The sequence below is a fragment of the Panthera tigris genome, chromosome E1 (genome assembly GCF_018350195.1).
Source record: "Panthera tigris isolate Pti1 chromosome E1, P.tigris_Pti1_mat1.1, whole genome shotgun sequence".
NCBI lineage: Eukaryota > Metazoa > Chordata > Mammalia > Carnivora > Felidae > Panthera > Panthera tigris.
The window spans coordinates 17,129,861-17,145,364 of record NC_056673.1 but is presented as its reverse complement, the minus strand read 5'-3'; the positions used below and the strand labels follow the sequence as shown (position 1 = coordinate 17,145,364).

Sequence of the window (15,504 nt, the reverse complement as noted above, 5' to 3'; positions counted from 1 at the left end):
CTCATAAATAATGTCTCTGTTCTCCCCTGGTTTTGTTGATTTTCCATTTAATTTCCAAGGCTTTTATATTGAGTACATCCGTAATCTTGCCAAAAGCTTGATATTTAGAATGTCAAAAACCAACTGAGACATAACTGTATTGTAGCCCTAATTTTAATTTACATTTGATTTTCCCCTGAAAGCACCACCTTCTGTCTATTCTTGGGATGGATTTAAAGAAAGATATGTTTTACTTCATTTACCAATTATTATGTACTTTTGAGTCATCATACTTGTAGTTATGCAGAACCAAAAGGTATGCATGTTTTCTAATGTATTTTTCTCTTTTCCTGTCCTAATTCACTGGTAACTCAAGAAAAAGGAAACTATTTACCTAACTCCTTAAGGTCATTGCCCTGTTTGAGCATTAGAGAGAACACAAATTCAGTACTTTTATTTAAATTTACCAGCTACCAGGGCGCCTGGGTGGCTCAGTTGGTTAAGCATCCGACTTCAGCTCAGGTCACGATCTCATGGTCCGTGAGTTCGACCCCGCGTCCGGCTCTGTGCTGACGGCTAGGAGCCTGGAGCCTGCTTCAGATTCTGTGTCTCCCTCTCTCTCTGACCCTCCCCCGTTCATGCTCTGTCTCTCTCTGTCTCAAAAATAAATAAACGGTAAAAAAATAAAATAAAAATAAATAAATAAATAAATTAATTAATTAATTTACCAGCTACCAAATATTACATTAACTACTTTCATGTAGTTAATTTTTATGTTTCTTTCTTTCTTTCTTTCTTTCTTTCTTTCTTTCTTTCTTTCTTTCTTTCTTTCTTTCTTTTGTTTTAATATTTGTTTATTTTTGGGAGAGTGCATGTGAGGGAGGGGCAGAGAGAGAGGAGGACAGGATCCAAAATGGGTTCTGCTCACAGGCTGACAGCAGCAAGCCCAATGTGGGGCCTCAAACTCACAAACCACTAGATCATGACCTGAGCCGAAGTTGGATGCTCAACTGACTGAGCCACCCAGCTACCCCAATTTTTATGTATTTTGAACTGAGTTGTTCTTTTGTTGCCAGGAACTGAATGAAAACCAGAGCACCCCAAAAAAGGAAAAACAAGAATGGCTTTCAAAGCAGAAGGAGAATATACAACATTTCCAAGCAGAGGAAGAGGCTAATCTTCTTCGACGACAGAGGCAATACCTAGAGCTGGAGTGCCGTCGCTTCAAGCGAAGAATGTTACTTGGACGCCATAACTTGGAGCAGGACCTTGTCAGGGAGGTATGTTTGAGTGATATGAAATCAGAAATAAGTCCCATCACATTTCAGTTATAAGGCCTTTGCACTCATTCTCTCTACCTAAATCCTTCTTCCCCAGATACCCAATCTATATAGCTAGCTCTCTCTCCTCTCCCTTCTTTAAATGTTCTTCTTTGTACTTTTTTCTCTTACACATACACTTTTTGGGGGAAGTCTCTCTTCCCAACTAGAATGGAAATTATGTGAAGTCCTAGGTTTTGTACAAGTTTTTGTATCCCTAGTGTCTGGCCCATAGTAGGCATTCAATAAATATTTATTGAATAAATAATATTTATTATTTATCCATGAATGAAGTATTAATTTTTAAATATGAGAAAATTAATTGGATGATTTATGCCTTTTGATCTGAAATGAGTACCATGAATTGTGTGTTACCACTTAACACATTGTTATAATCATACATTTATTAACTGGTCAAGTGTAGAAACTCTTATCAAAATGAAAACAATTTTTTTTCATATCAGGGATAACTGTGAACATAGATAAATTTATTTCCAAGATGGCTTAAAATAAGCTTCAAGTATAGCATAACTGTTCAAATTCAGTAATAATTAAAGAAATTGAAATTAAAACAGTTGCATCAATTAGATAAGAACAATTAAAAAGACTGGTAACATGGGGAAATGGACAGTATTGGTAAGTATAAAGTATAAACTGATACTGCCCTTTTGGAGTATAATTCAGCAATAGGTTTTAAAATTAAAAAAAATAAAATTTAATATGCATCTATATTTTTACCAAATCTACTTCTGGGACTGTATCCTAAAGAAATAATAACATCGGGCGCCTGGGTGGCTCAGTCGGTTAAGCGTCTGACTTCAGCTCAGGTCATAATCTTGTGGTTTGTGAGTTCGAGCCCCACATCGGGCTCTGTGCTGGCAGCTGGAGCCTGGAGCCTGCTTCAAATTCTGTGTCTTCCTCTCTCCCTGCTCCTCCACTGCTCATGCTCTGTCTCTCTCTCTGTCTCTCAATAATAAATAAACGTTAAAAAAAATTTTTTTAAAAAAGAAACAGTAACGTGGTTATATGATGTATCTATCATGCCATGGATATTTATTGAAAATTTGTTTAAAGCAGAAAAATGGAAAAATTAGGAATTGCAAAGCAGTAGCTTACTATTGAAACTTAAATTTAAAAACAATTTTTTTTAATGTTTATTTTTGAGAGAGAGACAGAACGTAAGTGGGGTAGGGGCAGAGAGAGAGGGAGACACAGAATCTGAAGCAGGCTCCAGGCTCTGAGCTGTCAGCACAGAGCCTGATGGCAGGGCTCTAACTCATGAGCTGTGAGATCATGACCTGAGCCGAAGTTGGGCGCTTAACCAACTGAGCCACCCAGGCACCCCTTACCATTGAAACTTAAAAAAAAAGATCTTTATGTACTGATCTGGTGAAGATGTATGTCCATTATATTTTTAGGTGAAGAAAGCACATTACAGGCCTATAATGTATATTGGTATTCAGTTTTAAAACTATAGGTTTTGTATAACAGATGTGTCATGATAAGCATGGGGGGATATTTTGGAAACATTTGCACCAAACTGTTGGCTTCTGGAGAAAGGGCAAAGGAGGCAAGTTTAACTTCTACACTTCTACAGTGTGTTTGGGTGTGGGTGTGTCTGTTGTATGTGATACACGTGTTTCTTTTATTCTGAAAAAAATTTATTGAGCATGATGTGCTAGGTATTATTCTGAGAACTTCACATTTATGAACTTGTTTCATCCTCACATTAAATCTATGAAATTGCTATATTATCTTCATTTGAGAAGTGATGAAGCTGAAGCCAAGAGTTTAAATAACTAATCCAAAGACTTACTGCTCATCAGTAGCAGAGCTATGATTTAAAATACAGGCAGCCTAGCTCTACAGTCCATGTTTTTAACCACTACACTACATTGGGTATACTGCATGTAATAGACTTGAATAGCATACTCTGAAAAAATACACTGGATGACTTGTGAACCCTCTTCAAATATAAAACTAGGAAACAATAAAGAAAGGAAAGAGGGGAGGACATTAAACCTCTTGAGATAGATTTGGTACCTTTTAAACTCACTGCATGAAGTAGTGTTAATGAATAGTAAATGAACAGTGTAAGGAAATGTGCTAATTGTTTATTTACTACAGCAAATATTATAAAACTCTAATACGATGCAGCCATTATTACATCGGAGGATTACATCTATTTCTTGGTTATTCTGTTTCTTAGGATTTTTTTTCCAGGCATCATACAGCAGTAAATTATACTTTTGCTTTTTGTGTTGTGGATTAGGAGTTAAATAAAAGGCAGACTCAAAAGGACTTAGAGCATGCCATGCTACTGCGACAACATGAATCCATGCAAGAACTGGAGTTCCGTCACCTCAACACAATTCAGAAGATGCGCTGTGAGTTGATCAGATTGCAGCATCAGACTGAGCTCACAAACCAGCTGGAATATAACAAGCGAAGAGAACGAGAACTAAGGCGAAAGCATGTCATGGAGGTTCGACAACAGCCTAAGAGTCTGAAGGTACCGTACCCTTTAACCTAAGCTTCTTGATAAAGGGGGAAAAGAGATAAAATGCATCCATGTAAACCGTAAAAGTCTAAGAGGTCTGGCATACAGAATTTGAATAAACTTTTTTCTTTTCATTTTAAGAATGTTTGGTTAGTTTTAATGTGGAGTGTCCATAGCTGTAGACTTTTTGCTTATGTATTTTTCAGCAGCGAACCAAAACTTTTGACTGTGGGAAGTACCATAAACATGAATCAAAATTCTTACTTTAAATGTACCCAAAATGTGCAATGCTGATATTACGGTCTACATGTCAACATGGTAACCTGTTGTCTTCTCACTGTTGTCCCAAGTAATACAGTTTTGGAATCTTATTTCCTCTAAATATGATTTGTTTCCAGAAAAGGCACTAAGTTCTTAATCAGCACAAAAGCAATGAATGAAAACTGCTTTTTTATCCCCTCTCCCTTCATTATCTATACTTACCGTAAGAGGAACAAGGGAATCATCACAGTGTTACCCCCAGTCTGCTTGCTTTCTTTCTTTGCTTGGTAGTATAGGTAAAAACCATGGTAGTTGGAGGTATAATATTTTTTTTAATTGGCACATCAGGGTAAAGCAAATTGTTATATGCCTCCCTCTCCAAAATAAGGAAAAACAAGTGTTGGTGATATATAATACAAAGGACTTTAAATTTTGTATTTATTTTGAATACAGGAACTCATTCATATAATATGAAATTCAAAATATACCAAAGTATATTATAAAGATTTCCCCCACTCTGCCTCTCCAGCCAGCTGATCTAGCCCTGAATCAACCAGAGTTAACAATTCTAGGATGTTTTCAAATTTTATAACTTGTAATAAATACTTGAAGGAATATAATCAATCACATTAATCTTAATGAGCAAAAACAAAACCATCTACTACATAAGCTGTTGTCTATAGTAGTACCTCACTTAATTTTATTTACATCCATTAAAGCCTACATCCCACAGTATTTCCTTTTTAAACTTTACCCTGACCCCTTTTATTTGATAATTTAACTATAGAACTGTTCTTTGTCTTACCTGAGTAACTGTCCTGGAGTGAAGTGCAGTTCATTCACAGAGGTAATCTATGTTAAAATCTATACCCAATCATAACTCTGATTCCCACCCAACTCCATTCTAATAGGCTGTCTTGAATGAGATATAGAAGCAGAATTAAAGTGTTTTACCCTTTCCTTGTGAAGGATAAAATTTCACTTTGCTATGTCTTCAAAATAACTAACATCAATTAAAGAGTAGCTTGTGTTGACTACCCATATAACCTTCATTAGTCATTGCTTAGAAAAACTGGAATTCATAATGATTTTTCAGCTTTGTTTTGTCTTTGTAATGAAGATCTTTGTCTACAGAACAATTTCCCACCAAAAGATTTTTAAAACATGTCTGTAAAATTAGTTACCATTTTATTTATTTATTTTTAAATGTTTATTTATTTTTGAGAGACAGCGACAGAGAGCAAGCAAGGGAGGGGCAGAGAGAGACAGACACAGAATCCAAAACAGGCTCCAGGCTCTGCAATGCGTGGGGCTAGAACTCATGAACCACGAGATTATGACCGGAGCCAAAGTCGGACACCCAACCGACTGAGCCACCCAGGCAGGCACCCCAGTTATCATTTTAAAGTCAGCAGTACCCAGAAGTAAACCAAACTGAAAGCTTGTGAGTTTTCTATAGTCATACCATAAATCTAATATGACTGCATTTCGTTGAGACTTGGAATAGGTAGTTGTTTGATATTTAACCCTTCCTCTCTGTTTCCTCTTGTTGGAGCCTTTTCAGTTTGAAAGCTTATAAACACTAGATTTGATTTTTACAGATACTGTACAAAAAGTGAGGAAAAAGTAGTGTTTCATAGTCATGGACTTTGAATAGAAAGCCTCCTTTTCTTTATTTTTTAAAGTTGACAAACTTGTGTGCAAGCAGGGGAGGGGCAGAGAGAGAGAGGGAAAGAGAGAATCCCGAGCAGGCTCCACACTCAGTGCAGAGCCCAATGTGGGGCTCAGTCTCATAACCGAGAGATCATGACCTGAGTCGAAATCCAGAGTTGGACACTTAACTGACTGAGCTATCCAGGCATCCCTAGAATGATTCCTTTAATGACCAGTGAGCTCAAGATTTTCCATAAAGGAAATCATCCTGTTACATTAGTAGGGAAGAAAATCACGATACTTACTTAGTTATATATATCTATCTACTTGCTCAATTTGAACAAAACAGACTAGATTTTAACACTAAGTCGTTCCAATTTTATTTGACTAAATCGTAACAGTTGTCTCTTTCAGCTTTCTTCAAGACTTTAATGGGGACTAGGGGGACTTTAGTTTGAGCACTTACGTAAGTTGGAGTTGGGGTACCATTTCTGTAAAATGGATTGGGTAAACACTTAATTGCCTACTCGGCTGTTTCTTCATCTGTCATCCAGATGATAGTGTTAAATGATTAGAAACAACTGTAACTGTGTTCTAGTTTTCATTTGAGTTTAGTATTGAGGGATACAGTTTATTCTTGGTTATAAGTATTAGTATTATTCATGTGAAAAAATTTTCAAGTTCTTTTTTCTTACTACGCTAATATAGAATGATAATTTTCTTGATATAATATTTTAGAAATAAAAACTTTTAAAAGAACGAATGTTATACAGAGGCAGGAGAGAATGTCTAAATTGTATTGTTTGATTCCTAGCTAAGTTGGAAGAATTTTGTTAACCAAGGACAGCATTTAAGTGTGGTACTACCAAGCATAGAGTTTTGCTTGGTCTCTACTAAGCAAGAGTTTTGCTTTCTAGCTAGACAATTCTTGACCCTTCACAGAATAAAGTATATGACTATGACATAGTGCTTCAGTTGGTGTGAAATACGGAAAAGGTCTCTTTGGGGCGCCTGGGTGGCTCAGTCGGTTGAGCGGCCGACTTCAGCTCAGGTCATGATCTGGCGGGTCTGTGAGTTCGAGCCCCGCATCGGACTCTGTGCTGACAGCTCAGAGCCTGGAGCCTGTTTCAGATTCTGTGTCTCCCTTTCTCTGACCCTCCCCCGTTCATGCTGTGTCTCTCTCTGCCTCAAAAATAAGTAAACGTTTAAAAAAAAAAAAAAAAAAAAGGTCTGTTTGAGGTTGTAGTATTACAAGGGGTGGTGAATAGTTCCTTGACAAGTGTTTTACTTTGGTGTAATACGTGCATTTGTTGCACACTGAATCAACCAATCAATATCTAGCAGTATTTATATTTAGGTAAAATAATTTCAAGTGTAGTTTCTGCCTTAGTGTAGTAAATGAATATATTCTCATTTACAGGCTTACTCAGTATACTTTACAGAATTATATCTCATCTTGTTAAATCTTATTAAAACCTGAGTTCAGTGATTAGCAAAAACTAAAGCCAAAACTCTGTCTTGGAGCTCAATTATTTTATCTCAGAAATATTTATTTAGCTCATGGCTCTTATCACTCCAAGAAAGGATGTCCTCTCCCTTGCCCCATGACTTTATTTTTTTTAATTATTTTTAAAATTTTTAAATTTTATTTAAATCCAAATTAGTTAACATATAGTGTAATAATGACTTCAGGAGTAGAATTTAGTGATTCGTCACTTACATATAACACCTAGTGCTCATCCCAACAAGCGCTTTCCTTAATGCCCATCACCCATTTGGCCCAGTCCCCCCCCCCCCAACACCTCATCCCATAACTTTTGTTTGACCTTTAAAAGGTTAGTTAACTTGACTGACTTTCAAGTTTTTGCTAAGGATGTTTCTACCTAGTTTATTTCCTTAAGGAAAAGAATTGTATGAAGCAATATTAGTCTTTTACTAATACCCTGCTTTTGTGGAATCTGTCATACACTATGTAGTTAGAGTTGAGGTTGTTATTAAAAGAAATTGAAGCAAAGTGTTTCAGATATGGAAGAGAGTAAATATGCTTATTTTCTGCCTCAGAGATTTGATAAAATATTGTCTGGCCAATAAAATACTTTGCTACATGTAATCAATGAGAAGAAATTTGATTTTCTGTCATTAATATATACCATAATCAAAGCTAATTTTAATACCTGCTCATCACTAAATTTACTAACAAAATAATGACTATTGCTTGAAGTCCTGTGATAAATGAGGTTCTTGATATTTTAATGTTTTAAATTAGAGCTTTTGTTATAAAAATGCATAGAATCCAGTGGTTTGACCCAATAGCCAAGTGTAAAAGTACCTGCGACGTTATGATCTGACCTTTTTGTTTTCTCCCTTTCTCCTAGTAGCCTTTCTTTTAATGAAAACCTAAGGTATACCAAATGCCAAATGTTAAAAATATATGCATCTATTTTTTTCTTCCCAGTCTAAAGAACTCCAAATAAAAAAACAGTTTCAGGATACCTGTAAAATCCAAACCAGACAGTACAAAGCATTAAGAAATCACCTACTGGAGACTACACCAAAGAGCGAGCACAAAGCTGTTCTGAAACGGCTCAAGGAGGAGCAGACCCGGAAGTTAGCCATCTTGGCTGAGCAGTATGACCACAGCATTAATGAAATGCTCTCCACACAAGCTGTGAGTTTGTTTTATTTAGACAAAATAAATTTAGTGCTCCTTTCTTTCTACCAGCAATGAAATCCCAGCAATTAAAATACTAGTTAGAAATGATACTTCTCCCGCAGCTTGGGAAATAATGGTGATGGTCCATATTCTTCCTTCTCTGAGCATTGCTTGGAAGTATGCATGATGTATGCAGAATTCTTATTGATACATTCAGACATGAAGTTTTATTTATTTATTTTTAAAATCTTTCCAGGGAGGGGTGCCTGGGTGGCTCAGTCAGTTAAGTGTCTGACTTCGGCCTGGGTCATGATCTTACCATTCCTGTTCCTGAGTTCAAGCCCCACATCAGGCTCTGTGCTGACCTGAGTTCAAGCCCTGCTTCAGCTCTGTGCTGACAGCTCAGAGCCTGGAGCCTGTTTCAGATCCTTTGTCTTCCTATCTCTCTGCTTCTCCCCTATTCATGCTCCGTGTGTGTCTCTCTCAAAAATAAACATTAAGGGGGCGCCTGGATGGCTCAGTCAGTTCGGCGTCTGACTTCGGCTCAGGTCATGGTCTCACGGTTCATCAGTTTAGGCCCCCCATCGGGCTCTGTGCTGACAGCTCAGAGCCTGGAGCCTGCTTCAGATTCTCTCTGCCCCTCCCCAGCTCATAGTCTGTCTGTCTGTCTGTCTCTCTCAAAAATAAACATTTTTTAAAAAATTTTTTAATTAAAGTCTTCCCAGAGAAGTTTCTCTTTTTATAAATTTTACTTTGAGAGAGTCAAAGAGAGAGTACATATGCACATGCGCATGCAGACACACACACACACGCACGCACGCACGCACACGCGCAAGTTGGGGAGGGGCAGATAGAGAATCCCAAGCAGGCTCTGAGATGTCAGCAGATCCACACCCCTCACAGCTGGAACTAAGGAACTGTGAGATCATAACCTGAGCTGAAATCAAGAGTTGGAGGCTTAATCAGCTGAGCCACCCAGGTGCCCCAGACATAAAATTTTTTTGTTTTGTTTTTTAAGTTTATTATTTATTTTGAGAGAGAGAAAGCACAAGCATGAGTGGGGAAGGAGCAGAGAGAGAGAGAGGGAGAGAGAGAGAGAGAGATAGAATCCCAAGCAGGCTCTGCGCTATGGGCACAGATGCTGATTTGGGGCTCAAACTCACAACCCGTGAGTTCATGACCTGAGCCGAAGTCAAGAGTTGGATGGTCTATTGACTGAGCAACCCAGGTGCCCCTAGACACTAAGTTTTAAACAAGCTCTCTGCCAGTGCCTCTTAGCACATGCCTGTTGAGGCTTATCCAAAAAGCATATCAAGATTGGAACAGCAGCTTTGTTAGGTAGTGGGTAAAAAGTAGTACTATATTTGGAATCCAAATGGTAACATTTGAATAGAAATGTAAAATATTTTCTATATAAGTTTCATAAACATGTTTTTTTGGTATTTTAGAGTCTGTAGGCCAGGAAGCAAAATTGAGGATATTATGTGGATACTTATATAGCTATTTAAAATGTAACTACTTCAAATGTAAAAACCATTCTTAACTAGTGGAGTATATAAAAAAATGAAAGCAAAAAAACCCAGCTGCTGCCCAGATTTGGCCAGTAAGCTGTTTGCTGGTCCCTATGCTGTAGTTATTTTCATTGGAGAGAAAACATTCAGAGTCATACATATTACCTGATCAGATTCTAGATTTTTCTTACGAAAAATATGGTTATTTAGCCATCTTCCAAAGAGCTGATGATAGCTTTATCTTCCTAAAGATAAAGGTTACTAGACCTTCCTTTTTCAGAGATGTTCATTCCACGACATGAGAGAGAACAATTGTATATCCTACAAAAGAGTAGTCTGTCTTCTTTCACACCTCCTCTTTTCCATAGGTCAGGAATAGAGCGCTCACAGTTAGATATATTTGTTTTCCTTCTTTCTTTCAGCTACGTTTGGATGAAGCACAGGAAGCAGAATGCCAGGTTTTAAAGATGCAGCTGCAGCAGGAACTGGAGCTATTGAATGCATATCAGAGCAAAATCAAGATGCAAGCCGAGGCACAACATGATCGGGAGCTTCGAGAGCTTGAACAGAGGGTCTCCCTCCGCAGGGCACTCTTAGAACAAAAGGTATAAGTAATATGAGGAAGGTAATTGTGCTAGTGTTTGCTTTTAGCAAAAGCATTTTATACATATTTTTCATATTGACAGAGGTGGCATTGGATTGTTTTCATAATACCATATTTCCTTAATTCTAGTTTTGGTAGCGTTTTGCTTTTTCTTTAAAATTATTGATTTGGGTGCTTGGATGGCTCAGTTGGTTAAGTGTCTGACTCTCGGTTTTGGCTAAGGTCATGATCTCAGGGTTTGGAGTTCGAGCCCTGCGTTGGGCTCTGCTCTGAAAGCGTGGAGCCTGCTTGAGATTTCTGTCTCTCTGCCCCTCTGTGGTTTGCTCTTGCTCTCTCTTAAAAAATAAACACTTAAAATTAAAAATAAATAAAATTATTGACCCAATAATTAACCTTATAATTATTGAGTTCTAAACATCAAGGAAATATAATTAAGTAGTAATTGCTAGAAAAAGGAATATGGGGTTCTGTGAAGACAGTTGAATTGGGAGAGAGTAGTTCTGTCTCTGTGTTCCTCACTTCTTTTGTGTACCTTCTCTCGTTAAGGAGATTGGGGGTGAAAAAGGAGATTGTAGAAAAACTTGGATAGTGAAGAAACAGAACATTAGTAATTGCCTGGGAGAAGCAGGAATGAAGCATCAGGAATATATACTTGTACATCTTGGGCCTGTAACTATACAGATTGGTGGAAGATTATTAGAGGGCAGGAGGTAAAACCAGTTCCACATAGGTGAAAAATCAGGCTGAAAATGTTACTTCTAGACGTATCTTCACTTACTTATTTTTTACTTATTCTTTGTCAGATATATTAAAGAACAGAACTATAATCTCCAAATTCATTTCATCCTTTAAGGTAGTAGAGCTGTGTGTGAGTATTATGTATGTTTTAGGGAAAGGGTGATGGGCAGAATTTTGAGAGGAAAAGTATTTGTTTTTAGAAGTATACTTAACCCTTAACGCAGGGGTTAGGGGCTGTGACAACCCATGCAGTTGAAAATTTGTGTATAACTTTTCTTACACATTATAAAATTGACCGGAAGCTTTACCGACAACATAGTTGATTAACACATATTTTGTATGTTATATGTATTATATACTGTATTCTTACAGTAAAGTAAGTTAGAGAAAATAAAACAGGTATTTTTTTAATGTTTATTTTTGAGAGAGCGCAAGTGGGGGAAGGGCAGAGAGAGAGGAGACAATGGATCCGAAATGGGCTCTGTGCTGACAGCAGCAAGCCCGAGGTGGGCTTGAACTCATGAACCAGTGAGATCATGACCTGAGCCAAAGTCGGAAGCTCAACCACCTGAGAGCCACCCAGGTGCCCCGAGAAAAAAAAATATTATTGAGAAAATACATTTACAGTACTGTACTATATTTACTGAAAAAAACCCACATGTAAGAGAATCCATGTCATCCAAACTTGTGTTGTTTAAGGAGCAACTGTAGTAGAATATCAGTTTTATCTAGGATTCAGAGCTATGTTCAAGAATTCCTGGGCCATAAGCTCCCAACAGCTGGTATAGTCTTAGGTCCATTGTAAGTGAATACTTTTCTAATGGTCTTGCCTAATGAAAGTTGTCATTGTTTCTGGATAAAAATACAATGCCTTCTTATATTAAAAAATAATAGTCTCAAAAAATCCACTAAGATGTTACTATTTCCCTGGGACAGCTGTCTTTATTGCTGGCTTCTTTGAGAGGTATTTGCTTCTATAAATTATCTCAGTTATGTTTCTCACTCAAGATGAGAAACATAGAACACATATAAAATTTGAGAAGAATCTAGTTTGGGGATAAGCAGGTGGCTCTGTTCGTTAAGTGTGTAACTCTGGATTTTTGCTCGGGTCATGATCTCACAGTTTGTGGGTTTGAGCCCCACATCAAGCTCTGCTCTGGATTCTCTCTCTCACCTCTCTCTGCCCCTCCCTGCTTGTGCTTTCTTTCTCTCTCAAATAAATAAACTTTAAAAGAAAAAAGAAAAATCTAGTTTGTACTATGTACAGATTTCATAAATATGATTCCAATTTGAATATTTAAAATTCACTGTAAAGTTCTGTCTCTTATGCTTCAAAATTATCACTAAAAGGAAAACTTCTATAGTATCGTAGAAATAGTGTTGTGAGAGAAATATAGGTACTATTATAATATATTTGTATTTTTATAGCTCCACCTAGTGGTTGAGAGTTAAACAGTGCTAATTAGTATCTTACTTAGGTACAGTCTTATTTCAATATATGAACCAAAGTTTACATGTTCTGCAAAGCCTGGTGTAAAACTGTACCCACTGGTAAAGACGCAGTGGTACTCTCCTGCTGCGTAGGAGTACTGCTCCTACTGCGTAGGGGGACTGTTAGTCCATTTTGAAAAGCAATTTGGATGTATATGTTGAGCTTTAGAATTGTTAAGTATTTAATATTTTAAGAGTTTAGTCTAAGAAAAAGAAATCCAAAATATAGGGGGGAATATGCATAAAAATTATCACTATAACATACTTTATAATGGTTTAAAACACCTAACCATCTAGGTTACTGGAAGGATGGGGGCTCAGGCAGGGGTGGAGGATGGATTAAATGGGTGATGGGGATTAAGGATGGCACGTGTTGTGATAAATCACTAAATCCTACATCTGAAACTAATACACTGTATGTTAACTAATTGGAATTTAAATAAAAACATGGGAAAAAAATAAAAAAATAAAACACTTAACCATCTGAAATAGAGATATAATTAAGTAATTATGACCAAGCCAATGAAATCTTCTTACTCAGCCATTTAAATGATGGCTACAAAGACAGTATTAATATGGGGAAATGCTTATGATATGTTGAATGAAATAAAAATGACAAATTATACTTAAAGTGAATTGAAAGAATGCTAGTAGTGGCAATATTAATACAGAGATTTGATTGATTCTTCTTTTTTTTTATTATTTGAGAGAGAGTGCCCACAAGCGAGTGGGGGAGGGACAGAGAGAGAAAGGAGATAGAAAATCCCAACCAAGCAGGCTCAGCACTGTCAGTGCAGAGCCCGATGAGGGCTCGAACCCACAAACCGTGAGGTCATGACCTGAGCCGAAATCAAGAGTCAGACACTAAACCAGCTGAGCCACTCAGGTGCCCCAATTGGTTGTTTTTTATTTTTAAAATATTCACTTTGATAATGGAAAGTGCTTATGATATTTTAGTATTAATAATAAAAGAACAATAGGGTGATAAATAGTGCTTTGAGTTGCTGCTTGATTTTTAGGGCTAATGTTTACATTTCAAGTGAAGCACATGACTATAAAGTAGTTGGGTCATTTGGCAACTACCAAGTCCATGTACCTTCTCTACAAAAACTTTGAAAATTTTTAACAGCTATTTTTCTGCACTTTGTACCTACTGGTTGTACAGATAAGAAACCATCATCTGAAAATAGAGGTGAAATCAGAGTTGTTCATAGATGAATAACAATTCTCTTTGAAGATTGCTTTCAGCCTCCAAATGAACCAAAAATTGTTCCTTTAGGTTGTTGAGACACCAACAATGTAAGCTGCACTTGACTCACATGAGGTCTTATTACAACTTTTCTTGCTCTTCCTTTACATAAACAGCAAGATAACATAACTATAAATGTTAAATTCCATGTGAATTTTAGACATGCATGAAAAGTGGCAGTGTCTTTGAAGTATAAATGGGCTTTTTTATTATCATTGAATTTTCTTTCAGTATTTCACAGCATCAACAACATGGTTGGTAGGTGTTTTTTTTGTTTGTTTTGTTGTTGTTATTGTTGTTTTTGTTTTTATAATTTTTTGAGGGGGAGGGCAGAAGGAGAGGGAGAATCTTAAGCAGGCTTCACGCCCAGTGCAGAGCCAGACGTGGGGCTCGATCTCATGACTGTGAGATCATGACCTGAGTGGAAACCAAGAGTTGGATGTTCAACTGACTGAGCCACCCAGGCACCCCTCAGTATGTCACAGCACCAACAACATGGTTAGTAGTTTTTAAAAGAATCGACAATTGGAATATTTTATAGGACCTTTCTTTGTGGAACATAAAAATCACATTTAATTTCAAAGGAGATGGGTTGGAAGAGCCTCTCAAAAGTCTTAATTATGGTGATTCTTACCTACCCAGTGAAACCACCTTTCTAATTTTCAGAAATAACTAACATCTTTTAAAAGAAATGGGAATTAATATAGCCCATCACAAATCTTAGTTTTCACTTTTATCTTGTTGAAAAATGTTCTGAGTTTAAGTGACAAAACTAATCAAAATTAAAACTGTGCTTACTAGATAAAAGGTTGAGAAACATTAATGTGTAAAATATATATGTATATATGTATCTGGTTGCTGTACCCCAGCCAGACACATAGATACGTATATATTTTTAAGTAGGCTTCACACCCAGCACAGAGCCCAGTGTGGGGCTTGAACTCATGACTGTGAGATCAAGACCTGAGCTGAGACCAAGAGTCAGATGCTTAATGAACTGAGCTGCCCAGGTACTCCAGTGTGTTTAATGCTTTTGTCATGAGTTTCCTTCATAATATGCAAGACATCTGGATCAGTTATATACTTAGCACATTCTCATCATTTATTAGATCCCTTGAATTAAAATAAATGCTTTTAGCAAATGGATTTTTGAAAGTTTTACATAAAAATATTTAAAAGAAAAATTTGAAGTTCTTTGAATCCTTAGAGATATGTAAATTCTATATGAATCGGGTATTTTATATAAAGAGAGTAAAAGTGGAAAATTATTTTACAAATTCACAATCATTTTTCTTAAAACTTGACAAGTTTAGGGGCACCTGGCTGACTCGGTAGATCATGCGACTCTTGATCTCGGGGTTGTGTGTGAGTCCAAGCCCCATGTTGGGTGCAAAGATTACTTAAAAATAAAACCTTAAAAAAAAAAAACTTAAAAAAAAACGACAACTTTAGAAAAACATAAATAGAAATTAAGATGTCTTTAGTCCCACCATTCAAATCACCACAGTTAACAATTTGATGTCTTTCCCTCAGAAAAAGCATTCAT

At 36.8% G+C, this 15,504-nt stretch overlaps 1 protein-coding gene across 3 annotated transcripts in view; it reads left to right on the top strand.

Annotated features, from left to right (window-relative positions):
- TAOK1 (TAO kinase 1) overlaps window positions 1-15,504 on the top strand; it is a 144,526-nt gene that overhangs the window by 115,986 nt on the left and 13,036 nt on the right. For all 3 annotated transcript variants that reach the window (XM_007076068.3, XM_042967076.1, XM_042967077.1), the window contains 4 exons: window positions 1,056-1,259; window positions 3,571-3,810; window positions 8,168-8,380; window positions 10,299-10,481. In XM_007076068.3, coding sequence (XP_007076130.1) covers window positions 1,056-1,259; window positions 3,571-3,810; window positions 8,168-8,380; window positions 10,299-10,481 — 840 coding nt within the window. The remainder of the gene's footprint in view (window positions 1-1,055; window positions 1,260-3,570; window positions 3,811-8,167; window positions 8,381-10,298; window positions 10,482-15,504) is intronic.